We start from the raw sequence: 13681 nt of genomic DNA on the forward strand, positions 1-13681 counted from the left end.
AAGCCTGAAGACGTTGTTGCAACATCAATTTGGAACCAATCACCCTGACTAAAGCCCCAGTTACCATTGCTGAAAAACAGCTGCAAAATAACATGCTGCTTCCACCATGCTTCACTGTGGATATGGTGTTTTGTTGGTGATGCACAATGTTGGCTTTGCACAAAACAAACTTTGTGGAATTATGGTCAAAAAGTTCAACCCTGACCATCATCAGACCATTACATGTTTTTCCACATGATTTTGGCAGACTTGATGTAGGTTTCGTCAAAACATAGCTGAGCTTGGATGTTTTTCTTTATAAGAAAATACTTCAGTTTTGCGACCCTACCTCACAGGTCAAACATATGAAAGATTATGAGACGCTGTTGTTGAAGGCAGTACACAACCAGTACTTCCCAGAAATTCCAGCAGCTCCTTTGATGTTGCTGTAGGCCTTCTTGGCTGCAACCAACAAATTTACTTCTTTTCAGCAGTTTTTGAGGGGAGTCCAGTTCTGGTAATGTCACTGTTATGCGATATTTAAGCCACTTCTTGACGATGTCTTCACATTGTATCATGGTATATGTAATACCTTGGAATTTTTTTTTCGACACTTCTCCTGACTGATAATTTTAAACAATGAGATCCCTTTGCTTTGTTGTAAATTGTTTGCAGTCCATGGCTTTTGCTGTAAAATGTGACTAAGAATATTTCAGAAAGATTCTACCAGAACTAAACTTTATATGGAGTTAATCAGAATCACTGTAAATGATGTACTGACTACAATCGAATAAGACTTTCAATGTCATTGGCTAATTCTGATCATAAGCACATCCCCAATTATCGGAGGGGGTGTTTGCACGTAAGAAACCACATTATTTTAGCTTTGTTATTTTTAATTCTCCCCCTCAAAATTATTTCAGCTTGTTTCTCAATTGATTTGTACAGATCCTGGATGACAAAGCTGGAAATAGTCCTGAAATGATTCTTCTTGGTATGATTTTTTCTAGCCAATTGGATACAGAATTAGTTTAAACTTTCAAAAAACCATTCTGATGTGGATTTTTACAGTAAGCGCTCCAGCCTCATTAGATCTAAAATCAATTTCATAATGTATGCAACTGGTACTGTGAAATCTGGTGACAGATGCCTATAGCAGCTTTCTATACTTGATGATAGGCCATCATCACATACAGCAGTAATTCAGCTTTCTAAACCAGAGACCATGAAACACTACATTTCAAGTAATAATACATCGACATATGATTCCAAGTTTGAACATCAATAAAAAAAACAAGGCAAGCCATACCTAAGGCACAGCTGAGACGAGCAGCTTTCCTTAAACCATCAAGACTCATACAAATAGAATCTCTTTCTTTCTGATTTTGCTCCTTCACGCCTTCCGCGCCCAAAATAAATGATAATCCTTTGGAGCTCCCTGCCATGCGCCCAGTAAGTGGTGCAGACAAAGTGTCTATCAGGTTCTTCCAGCATCCAATAAGTACAAAGCGTGCAAAAGCAACACCTGAGTCAGGGAAAGCAAAGAGATTAGAGATTAGGCAAACCTACCATCTTTACAATGGAATCATCATTAACTTTAATGGGTGTCCGATTGGCTCATTAAGGCTACGTTCACATTTGCGTTGTTGGGCGCAGCGTTGACGACGCTGCGCCCAGCAACGCAAATGTGAACGTAGGCTAACACATTCAAATCCCCTACAGCCTAATTCACTAGCACACACAATACCCAATGTAATATTGAAGGGGTTTTCTACCCCCCTATGTTAAACATTCCATATGGCTCCAGTTGGTAAACCCTAAAGCATATACTCACTGTCTATTCCCCTATTGCTCCTCTGTTCCCTGCTGGTATCCGCTCTTCTTTCGGCATGGTTGGCCACCAATACGTCTATTTACTAACCTTACATATAAGTGAATAGCATCCCCCGACGAGTGAAAAATGCAGCAGCCGTCAGATGTACACTATACCCCATGCCCTTCTGCATCAGTCACGATTGGTGTTGATGCCGACCATGGCAGTTTAACCCCTTAAATGCAGCTGTAAATAGTGACCACGGCATCTAGATGGTTTACAGTGTGGGGGCTTCCTCTTAAACCATGACGAAAAAGGACAAAACAGCAGCGTGGGACAGAGGAGCAATAGGGGAACGGACGGTGAGTACATGCCATTTCGGTGATTGATCAAACATTTATCATCAACCTTGTGCGGGGGGAATAAGTGTCCAACAACCACTTTGATAGAAGCCGAGTGAGATATTCCAAATTTCACCAGTTGCCTTCATTTTGCACTTGCAGTAAGAGTTGTTATGTTCCACAGTGATAGAAATGTATGGAAATGAAGGCGCCATGCACATTAGTATTTTCTCCCCGCACACCTGCCACGGTTGTTGGGTCCATATTCTTGTCAGAAGGAAGTGGAGATTGGGTTAACGTGGATGCCTGAAGCTGTCCACCGATGGCACTGCTGCCCAAACCATCAATGTCTGCAGTAATAAAACACAAAAAGGAGTTTAAAGAAAACAGACTTGAAATAACGGTTTTGTACAAGTAATGGCACAGACATATATGGCTACAATGTATAAATACGAAAGTCCTATGTGTGCTTCCTTCCTTGGTCTTACAGTTACATCTTTCCTATTCATCTGGGTGATGACATGGGTGTCTGATCCAGAACTATTTCTCAACACCTTGATACATAAGGGTTTTCATTAGGGGTGATTGGGTTAAAAAAAATTTATTCTGGAGAAGAATTTTCTTTTTTTTTTTTTTATAATATTCATTACTATAATTCAGAGGTGCAAAGCTGTAATGTTAAACCCTAGCTTTGTATTTATTGTGCTTATACATGCAACGGGAGAGGACTTCTAAATAATGGCTGCCCACGTAATGTATTGGCATGCCTGGTCCACCAACAGCGGACCGCCATGGATCACAAAGAGGCCTTATTAGTACATGTGGACAGGGTTGTCCTGATGGAACCCCATGAAAGAGAGCCCCCAACAAAAGTGACACTCCAAGGGACAGATTGAAATGGGTGCACGTACTAGTGTGGCTGGCTCCCTCCTACTGACAGTAACATGAAGATAAAAGAGAGGAACATTATTCCGATGAAATAGGCCACACATCACATCACTATTCACAGGCCAGGTTAGACATGACACCAGCATTAAAAGAACGGGTCAGCTTTTTATACCAGTCTGTTTTGGAGATTTCTTGTATCCTCTATAAATAATAATTCTGGAGCAGCTTTTCTCACAATTCTACGTCTTCCTCTTGTCATTCTTGCTGGAAATATATGCACAAAACTGCTCCTGTTGTCAATACAATGTCTCTATAAACTGTAGCACCATTAGAACTGATGAGATAGTATGACATTGGGAATATTGTCGGGAGGTTGTCAAGTTATGGGGGGGAATAACAGCAGTGGCTTTTCTAAGAAAAGATAGCAATAATAGAATATTGAATTCTAGATCTTAGAACATAAAATATAACACACAAAAGGAACAACAAAAAGCAGAGAAAGCAGTTAAGGCAAAACCACTACAATACTCACTAATAAGCATGGTAATAAGAGGTAGACATTGGCCTTCAGGGGTGCCCCAGTAGCCAGACTCTCCAAGCATGTTCCTGTCCAGGATTTGGTGATACAGCTCCTCGATCCAAGCCTGGGAGAATACTATGACCACCCCACTGGACTGGACCTGCTTCATGAATTCCTTCTGTATTATGAAACATACAATGTATAGAATATTCTCAATGTGACTACACTCGCATTAGCTAAATGTTCAAACTCTATTAGCTGAAAAGCATTGTTCCTCCTTCGGCGAGACAGCAGCCATGTTTGGCTTTCATCTCTCTGCATACAGCCCACTGGCTGTGGACAGAGACTGCAGAGAGATCTCAGCAGAGCTGAAACCTTGCATCTTTTTTAAGGCCACATGACTGGTCCATGCATCAGACTCCGAGCCATATTACTGGTTCTTGGCACCAGGCTCAGAGCCATATTACTGGTTCTTGGCACCAGGCTCAGAGCCATATTACTGGTTCTTGGCACCAGGCTCAGAGCCATATTATTGGTTCTTGGCACCAGGCTCAGAGCCATATTACTGGTCCTTGGCACCAGGCTCAGAGCCATATTACTGGTTCTTGGCACCAGGCTCAGAGCCATATTATTGGTTCTTGGCACCAGGCTCAGAGCCATATTACTGGTTCTTGGCACCAGGCTCAGAGCCATATTACTGGTCCTTGGCACCAGGCTCAGAGCCATATTACTGGTCCTTGGCACCAGGCTCAGAGCCATATTACTGGTCCTTGGCACCAGGCTCAGAGCCATATTACTGGTTCTTGGCACCAGGCTCAGATCCATATTACTGGTACTTGGCACCAAGCTCAGAGCCATATTACTGGCTCTTGACACCAGGCTCAGAGCCATATTACTGGTTCTTGACACCAAGCTCAGAGCCATATTACTGGTTCTTGACACCAGGCTCAGATCCATATTACTGGTTCTTGGCACCAGGCTCAGAGCCATATTACTGGTCCATGGCACCAGTAATAAGCAGGATAGCGGTGATGAAAGCCACATATCACGGATCCAAGCACACAAATTTAAAGGGAAGTCAGAGCATAGTTACCAGCATATGGATGAAACACCCGACAGCTACTAATGTGTAGGGGAAGCTTTAGTTATTGTCTCCGAGTTGGACATAGAAACAAGAATTTATGTGTTTAACCCTTTTATGGCAAGAGGTCTAGCAATTCTCAACAACCAAAATTTCAGCTTTCGAATTGCAGCATTTTAAAAGATGACTCATGTATTTATTTTTTTTTATGCTGTACTTTACTCAATTTATATTTTATATATTTAACTTTGCAGATCCGCTGTGGCCGATATTTGATAGCATCAAATCCATCTCTTGTAAACCCTTCTAAGACGGGTGCAATTTGTTTTAAATAACCAAAATATGCATAACACACCCTCCCGGGTCCAGTGCTAAGAGTCTACTACTGCTCCAGGTTTGTCGTCTGAGGTCAGTACTGCAGACAGTAAAAGACTGAGAGTAGAGCCAGAGACTCAGTGAGGATTAGGAAGGAAGTTTTTTTTTTTTTTTAAACAAATTGCACTAAGGGGACGAAGGTTTTCTGAAACGAGGAAACCCCCATGAAACAATTAAAAATGCTAAAAACTAGACAGAACAATGTACACTTTGAAGGCTACCATAGTAGCTTTACTTAGGCTACTTTCACACTGGCGTTTTTTGCCAGACGTCGCAATGCGTCGTTTATGGCAAAAAACGCATCCTGCAAAGTTGTTTGCAGGATGCGTTTTTGCCCCATAGATGAACATTAGCGACGCATTGCGACGGTTGCGCCGTGTTGTGGCGGACCGCACTTTTTCCGACCGCGCATGCGCGGCCGGAACTCCGCCCCCACCTCCCCGCACCTTACAATGGGGCAGCGGATGCGCCGGAGAAATGCATCCGCTGCACCCGTTGTGCAGTGCGTCAAACGCTAGCGTCGGAATCTCTGCCCGACGCATTGCGACAGGGAGATTCCGACGCTAGTGTGAAAGTAGCCTAAGTTACTAAAAATTGCTTGCTGATGGGCCACAGGCTTCCTTAGGCCGGTTTCACACGTCAGTGGCTCCGGTACGTGAGGTGACAGTTTCCTCACGTACTGGAGCCACTGACACACGTAGACACATTAAAATCAATGCATCTGTAGAGATTTCATTGATTTTTTGCGGACCGTGTCTCCGTGTGCCAAACACGGAGACATGTCAGTGTTCGTGGGAGTGCACGTTGTCCGTGTGCAGTCCGTGTGCCGTGCAGGAGACAGCGCTACAGTAAGCGCTGTCCCCCCCCACTGGTGCTGAAACCGCGATTCATATCTTCTGTGCAGCAGCGTTTGCTGCAGAGAAGATATGAATAATCCTTTTTTTTTTTTTTTTTAAGTTTATCGTGTATAAAATAAAGGTCCATGGAGGTAGGGATATGGACCTTTATTTTATACACGATAAACTTTAAAAAAAAAAAAAAAGGATTATTCATATCTTCTCTGCAGCAAACGCTGCTGAACAGAAGATATGAATCGCGGTGTACCCAGTGGGCACACAGGCGGCACACGTGTGCCACACTGATGTGCCACAGAAATGCAGGGGCACACGGACACGGATAATTCCGGTACCGATTTTTTCCGGTACCGGAATTATCTGGACGTGTGGGACTGCCCTTAGAGAACATACACAGGAGGGTTATTATGAGGGTAATCTCGTTACCAACGGTGGGGTTCAATGCTACAAGGGGCCCCATGGCCAGACTGTCCTTATTACATTATTTGTGTAGCCACCGTTGGCGGCATACATCGCAGGGAAGGGAGTGCTGATGTAGCTCAGCTGCCGGCAATAAAGAATCGCATCATAGCTACAGGAAGCTGGCTGCATCATTTAGCATATATCCACTGGCCACAAGAGGAAGCAAGAGGAGTCGCGAGGCATTGTCTGGAGAGGGGAAGATCATAACATTATAATGAATTGAGGACCCAAGAGAGTGACTGGTACTGAATTGTGGGAAACCTTTACCAATCGGCAATCAATTGATAGCCTATAAACGACAGCAAACAATAAACGATGCACACTGAGTAATCTAGAATACATAGCTCAGTGTGTACAGGCTGCCATTGTTCTTGGAAGTCAAAGTCCTGTTTACGCAGGACGATGAACTGCCGAAAATAATGATCTTTTGTGCTGCACAAAAGATCATTTCGCCCAATGAACATGCATTTTACACTGGAAGGTTTTGATTATCTTTAAGTGTAAAAACATTTTTACTTGCGGAGAGATGGGAGTAATACTTTTGAGTGTAAAAGTAACTCCCTCATTATGTATAGTGCCGTCTATAAGTATATAGTCTTCTCTGTAATGAACAGCACAGTTCCTTATTACATAGCATCATCTCGTGTACAGAGCAATCCCTTATTATATAGCGCCATCCCTTATTATATAGCATCCTCTCTTTCCATGTATAGCACCGTCCCTTATATAGAATCTGCTCGTTACACACGTGGTCAAAATTGTTGGTATCCCTCATTTAATGACAGAAAAACCCACAATGGTCACAGAAATAACTTGAATCTGACCAAAGTAATAAATAAAAGATTTATGAAAATGAACAAATGAAAGTCAGATATTGCTTTTCAACCATGAAAAGGTCATTAAACGAGGGGTACCAACAATTTTGACCACATGTGTATGTATAGCGCTGTACAAGGCAAAAAACCTGGCACAGCGTGCATTGCTCCGTTTGTCCACTTACTTGTGAACGATAACACGACCTCCCAAAAATATAATGTGATATGTCACATGATACATTGGGTGCTGGAGGAGACCAAATGATGAAAACTGCCCAAAACTGCTCTAAAAGGCTGGGAGCCTGTGTCTTCACTAGATATGAATCTTCAGAAATCACATGTGCATGATTATTGGTAGCACCACGTAATATAGTAAAATTGCACCTACTAGTGTCAAGGGGGCCAAAGAAGTTTTCTTCCTGTAATAATCACTGTTGGCTAGTTTCAGGTTCAGCAGAAGGGTGTAGTAGGCTGCAACGTATAAACTGTCTGCATTCAGAAGGTTCTGGGCGCATGTTCCGCCATTAGTTTCAAAGCCGGGTGAATGCATCACACCTGTGAAGAGAAAAGCTGGATTAAAGAAATGTGAAATAACTCCCCTACTTAACTGGGAGAATGATCGTAATGACACGAAGGCTAGGTTCACACATTGTGTGCTGTGCTTCTGCCTTCAAGTCCGAAAAATCACACTGAAGAACCACAGTGGTCACAAGGCGTGAACCAAGCCTGAGAGAATGTGCACACAATGTTTCCTTCAGGCAGATTTGGAGCAGGTCTACTCCGAAACATGGGAGTGCTCAAAAGAATGAAAATATTCATGTCTATAACAAAACGACTTGATTTTTCATATATTCATGTTCAGGATTTTGAGGGACCTAACAGCTTCAGGTTTCCAAAGACACCAAGCAGCTAAAAAGTGACTTGACAATTCTTCACAGATGAGGAGAATTTGCAGATAATCTGCGCTGCTGGTTTCACATCTGATCCAGATCTAGACAGAAAGTTATTTGCATTTTTTCTTTATACATTCAATGCGTTTGACTTCATGAGGTCAATAATGATGGTTTTCTTGTCCTGATGAAGTCTGTAGTAGTTCGAAACGCGTCGACTGAATAACGAAAAAAAAGCAAACACTTTCTGTCTGGACTTGGATCAGATGTAATACCAGCAGCGCAGATTATCTGCAAATTCTCCTATCGGTGATTTCCCTATCTAATGACCCGTTGGACCTGCAACAGTTGGATTTATGTAATGAAAATGTTGCGTATACATAATTAAATCAGGTTACCATAACCTTATTTATCATCTTTATCGCCCATAGATAAAAACCCTATTGCGCCATTTTTCCTCAGGCATCCCACATCATACAAGTCAATTGGAAAGGTCAAAAGACGGCCCAGGTTGTCTCTTTGTTCACTGCTGAAAAAAGTTAAAAATATAGTCTGGGAAATGCCAGTACAAAAGACACCCCAAAAATGCTGGGGCATGGATAATCGCTCAGAAGACCAGCTGTGGTCAAAAACTTTGAACTGTAAACTACCCCCCCTCCCTTTCATCAAAACACCCCCCCCCCCAAAAAAAAAAAAAGCACGCAAGAGATAAAGTTTACAAAAACTCCATGAAAAAAGAGCAAATCCTAAAGCATATTTCACTTGAAAAATGGACATTTTGGGCCACCTGAAGAACACGTTGTGTGCATATACCCTTAAGACTACAATACTGGAGAAGAGATAATGTGCTTAAAGTGCTTTCACATTGCGTTCAGGCACCTGATCATTGGCCCCGTCGGAGCTTACACGCTAACGAGGCCATAGACTATAATGGTGCCGACAGAGTGAACACGTAGTAGAATGCGTCTGAGTGTCTGCCTTGATTAGGCGTACACGCCTGAAATTGATGCACGACAGAGCACACGTTTGTTCTATCTTCACCATTAAAGTCTATGGCCTCACCGGCGTATACGCCCAAATCCCGTTTTGAGGGGGATTTGTACGCAAGCACCGACGGGGCCAATGAACAAGTGACTGAAATCAAGGTGAAAGCACCCTATGGCGTCAGCGGTTTCTTTTAGGCCAAGTATACATGAAGAATTTGTCCGCAACAGCCGTGGTGAGATCACAGATCACTCAGTGCCGCTGCTACATTGCAGCACTATACAAGTGAATGGGGCTGCACTGCCACACCTACATCGGTCTCAAATTACTTTTTTGTGACTTGCATTTCACAATGCGACCCCGATCACTTTTATAGAGCTGTGATTTAGAACTGCTGTTGCGCCACAGTTGTTGTCAAGCCCTAGCCTTAACGGAATCTGCCTATTTAATGGGTTATTCCCATTATTAAAATCTTTTCTGAATTAGTGGGCAGACCACTGGCAACCCCACCATTTTCAAAATGGAGCTCTCCAAGAATGGAGATGTGGGTGCCATGCTCATCTTTTTCTGGCAGTCCTGCAGAGAATGGATAGAGAGTGGCGCCCATGCGTGTACAAGGCTCCATTCCTTAGGAGTGCTACAGCAGCCTGTCGTTGGGAACTCATGATGATGGAAAAAACCTTGAAGTACGTGCAGCAATGAATATCACATGGAAACATTTCAGAGTGAGACCAATGTGTCTATCTGAAGTTCACACAGGCGATGACAAAGACAAATCACAATCAGTGGTGAGAGGGGGAGACCCAACAACACTGTATCCATTTAGTTTCACGTAAGGCGCATATATACGTTGGATAGCAGTCGGCTGGACATTCACACTATCCCTCCCAGAAACTCCATACACCCAAAGTGTTCCTGTGGTTTCCATAAAGCTCCAAAATGCATTGCAAAGGGTGAACTCTGCACACAAACTCTGCAGCCTATATTGGCATGCTGCACATTTACAATCTGCACCACAGGCACAATTTTGGGAGTATTTCTCTTCCCACAGCATGTGAATGAAATATATTAAATTCTCATCCACTTTCCCTCTAATGTAATAAGCTGCTATGTGTGATCACATCCCCAATTAGCAAAATCATGGCCAGTTAATAATATCCCTTGTCGCTCATGCATGCAATTTTTGGTATGATTAGGTATAAAAATATTTGATAATTGTTTAATAGTAAAATGGACTAAATCCTACCACTGGAATATCACCATTCCTGAGCAGGCCTGACTACAGATGTACAGTGTCCTATCACTGCATAATGAATAGTTACCAGCTTGTAAAGTGGAGCAAAATGTTGAAGCAAAATTCTGCAAAGTGGAATCGACTTCCTCCATCCTCTGCAGCGTCAGGAGGCGAGGGATAAGACCTTCTAGAGACTGTACATACAGCCGAGCGCTGTGCTGATCCGCCTCCTGGTTTTTCAGCAGTTTTAAAGATAAAGCCGCAGTCCGCAATGACCTATGACCAGGACAGTCTCGGGGAGTTTGCTCTTCATCTGCCAGCGAGCAGTTATCAGAACCGATGTCCGAGACGTCAGATCTACCCGAATCCTTTTCTGCAGCCATAGAGTACTGATCACATGAATCAAATTCTGTCCTAGAGAGATCCTGCTCGTCAACGCTAAAGTTACTCTCACTGTACCTTGAGCCGTAAGACCTCGTCCTACTCTCAACGGACAGGAAGTTTGTTATGTCGGGGTAAACGGTAATATGACTCCTTTGGACAACATCTGGTTGATCTACAACATCCAGCTCTGGATCTTTATTACGATTATCTCCTTGCCCATCTAGGTTATCTTCTGGAGTAGTCTGTCCTAAATCTCCTTCTAAGGTGGTTTGTCCAGTGTCCGTGGTCACGCTAATACTGATGTCAGGACTCTTTTCTGTTCCCAGTTCCCAAGGTGTATGCTCGGAGGATAAAACGCGTCTTTGCCACCTGAAATCTGCCTCATTAATTTCCATGGATTCTCGGCTTGATTCTGCTCCATCTCTCAGCTCGTCAAGCCGTCTTAGAAGATGTTGGACATGAGCTTCTTTAAGACCTTTTCCTTGACTCATTTCATCCAAAGCTCCAAGCAATGCGCAGACACAAGACACCGAGGCATAACAAGCTTCAATGCCTCCTTTCATACATGCTTCTGCCATCCCATCCATGATCCTACAAGACAAATCAAAAAGTACAAGGTGACATACCTCATTCTTGTTGCACTTTAATAATATAAATCTTAAAAGCCCATTAGTTCCTACTTGTAAATAAATAAAGATGATATAGCAGGTCTTCTAACATGTCTGTTTTAGTACACACTTCTATATCTCATAAAAAATAACGATAATACAGAATCTGCTTTCATATAAGTCTGTACTGTAAAAGGTCTTCTATTATTCCTCCTAGATATAGATGAAAAAAAAAATCTGAAATGAAAATGTAACTGGCCACAAAGGTTTTGTTTAATACATACAGGCATCAGAGACTGGCTGCAGTGGTCACAAAGACAGATGGGGACCAGCAAAGATTTATTTATCAGCTATTATCATTATTATTATTTTTTCTATCAATTCCTAAGCATTAGTAACAAATATAATCACGCATTTCCACTGCTTACAAATGAACAAGTTTACAAGTAACAAACAAGAGTACTTACAGCTTTAACAGGTCCAGATGGGACTTCCTTTTTGATATGGATCGTTTCCTGGTTTCTTGTTCAGAAATACATGGCCCGGCAAGATCAAAAAGTCTTTGTGGACTGCTGAGAATCTAGAGAAAGAGATATAAATTAACTGACTACGAAACATGTCCGGTAATAACTCTTGCCATCCAATGCTGTGTAATTCAGGCACAGAGAGAAAAGTTGTGCCTATGTGAAACTTTCCATTCCTTCTATGCCTGAGTGCATCTCAACCCAAGGTCAACAATGTAATAGGAGAATGCCACGAACACATCTATTAGTGGAAAACCTTTAGTTTATGCGCATTATACTTCAAAACTATAAAGCCAGAGACCGATAGATAGGACACAGGGGCGTATACTGAAATCTGGGCCTCCTTTCCAATTGGGCCCTTCCCCACAGGGCTCCCGGCTGCCCATCAGGTGTTGTGAAGGCCCAATGGAGATGACAGAGGGACCTTCTCTTTAACCATTGGTCATTGTTCATAGCTGCATCCAAAAAGATATACTGCATCGAACAGCACTAGCTCCAATTGTAGCAGTTGCTGGCAGGGATCAACGTGTGAGCATGCACCATACAAATCCTCCACACTTCTGCCATAAAACGTGGGCAGATGCAAAGCAGAGGTCGAGGCTGGTCATCTTCAGGCCCCCCAAGCGCAGGCACTCCATAGCAGTGGTGTGGCCAGCCACCAATGGTTTTGCATTAGGACAATGCACAAAAACAACCTTAAAGAGAACCGGTCAGACACTTCTACCATTTTTTTAATGACTGTGCAGCCATTTAAAAGAGAATATAGTGGATGCCTATATGACCTCAGAGTGCTGCTGCCGCAGAGAAAAGTCACTTTTGAAGATTAGCATACTTCAGGCTGAAAGTGCATTGGGGTGAGATGATACATCTTCACCTTGAAGTACCTAGCACCGCCCTCAATTGGATGATTGACAGGTTGTTGGCCACGTACCAGAGTGAACCTGTCAATCAACCAGATGAGAGTGACTCTAGGCAGGGAATTCAGTGTGAGGCCGAGAAGCTGGAAGTGCATGGTCACGGCCCAATGCACTGCAGTGCTCTAGGGTCACAAAGGGTAAACGGTCTAATAATATTTAGTCCCTTAAAAGATAAAACATTCATGGCTCTACAACTGCCTTGGGAGTCCAATATAATATTTAGGGAAATGAGATCCTGTGAATGGATGGAAGATAAACTTATCGGTTGCTGACTGATAACAGCAATATGTAGGTGCATATTTCACACTACCAGGATACACACAACGCACAGCTACACTGCAGTAAGTGAATACTCTGTGTACCCAATCAGTACATCGGTCGCAGTGGATGGCTTTTACACTCTCTTGATGAAAATATTGTGAACTAATTTTTTTGTTAGCTACTTGTACTAGTTCTACTTATTCACTTACTCCAGGGTATTTATTCATTGTTTTAATTCTCGACTTTATAGACAGTTCCCTGCAGATGGAGGTCATTTCCTTTTGGAAACTACTTCATGGACCTCAGTCACATGGCCATCAATTCTCTCATGCGACACAATCGGACGGATTATGCTATTGACACTCAGCTCAAACGCTGTCAAAGTTTGGTCCGAGTGTCACCTTAGTGGGATCCGATTTTCTCGCATGAGAGAATTGCAGCACAGGTATGGAGAAGACGGAGTACTTAATTTCTCCAATGTTGACCAAACTCACAATGATCGGCCAACAGTGTAATGTGTATGGAGGCCTCCTGTCTCTTCGCCGACAGATGATGTTGGGGAAGAGAAGGATCCGGCAAGTTGGATTTCTGATGGTTGATGCTTTGGTTCTCCAGAAGATGAGCTTCAACCGGAGGAGCATGGCAGCTTTCATAGAGAACACAGGATCGCTTGGCCAAAATGCACGTATGGAGCAGTTGGGAGAGGTAGATATCCATTGTGTATAGGGGCATAATTTTAAGTACTTTTTAT

The 13681-nt window shown here is 42.9% G+C and overlaps 1 protein-coding gene across 2 annotated transcripts in view; it reads right to left on the bottom strand.

The window, feature by feature from the left end:
* ARFGEF3 (ARFGEF family member 3) overlaps window positions 1-13681 on the bottom strand; it is a 117150-nt gene that overhangs the window by 65366 nt on the left and 38103 nt on the right. The window contains exons 11-16 of one of the 2 annotated variants that reach the window (XM_069725953.1): window positions 11696-11808; window positions 10325-11211; window positions 7517-7683; window positions 3554-3719; window positions 2376-2483; window positions 1289-1504 (exon numbers count right to left, since the gene is read on the bottom strand). In XM_069725953.1, coding sequence (XP_069582054.1) covers window positions 1289-1504; window positions 2376-2483; window positions 3554-3719; window positions 7517-7683; window positions 10325-11211; window positions 11696-11808 — 1657 coding nt within the window. Of the gene's footprint in view, window positions 1-1288; window positions 1505-2375; window positions 2484-3553; window positions 3720-7516; window positions 7699-10324; window positions 11212-11695; window positions 11809-13681 lie in introns of both variants that reach the window. The other variant, XM_069725952.1, reaches the window with a different exon arrangement.

The sequence above is a fragment of the Ranitomeya imitator genome, chromosome 5, assembly GCF_032444005.1.
Source record: "Ranitomeya imitator isolate aRanImi1 chromosome 5, aRanImi1.pri, whole genome shotgun sequence".
NCBI classification, from domain to species: Eukaryota; Metazoa; Chordata; class Amphibia; order Anura; family Dendrobatidae; genus Ranitomeya; species Ranitomeya imitator.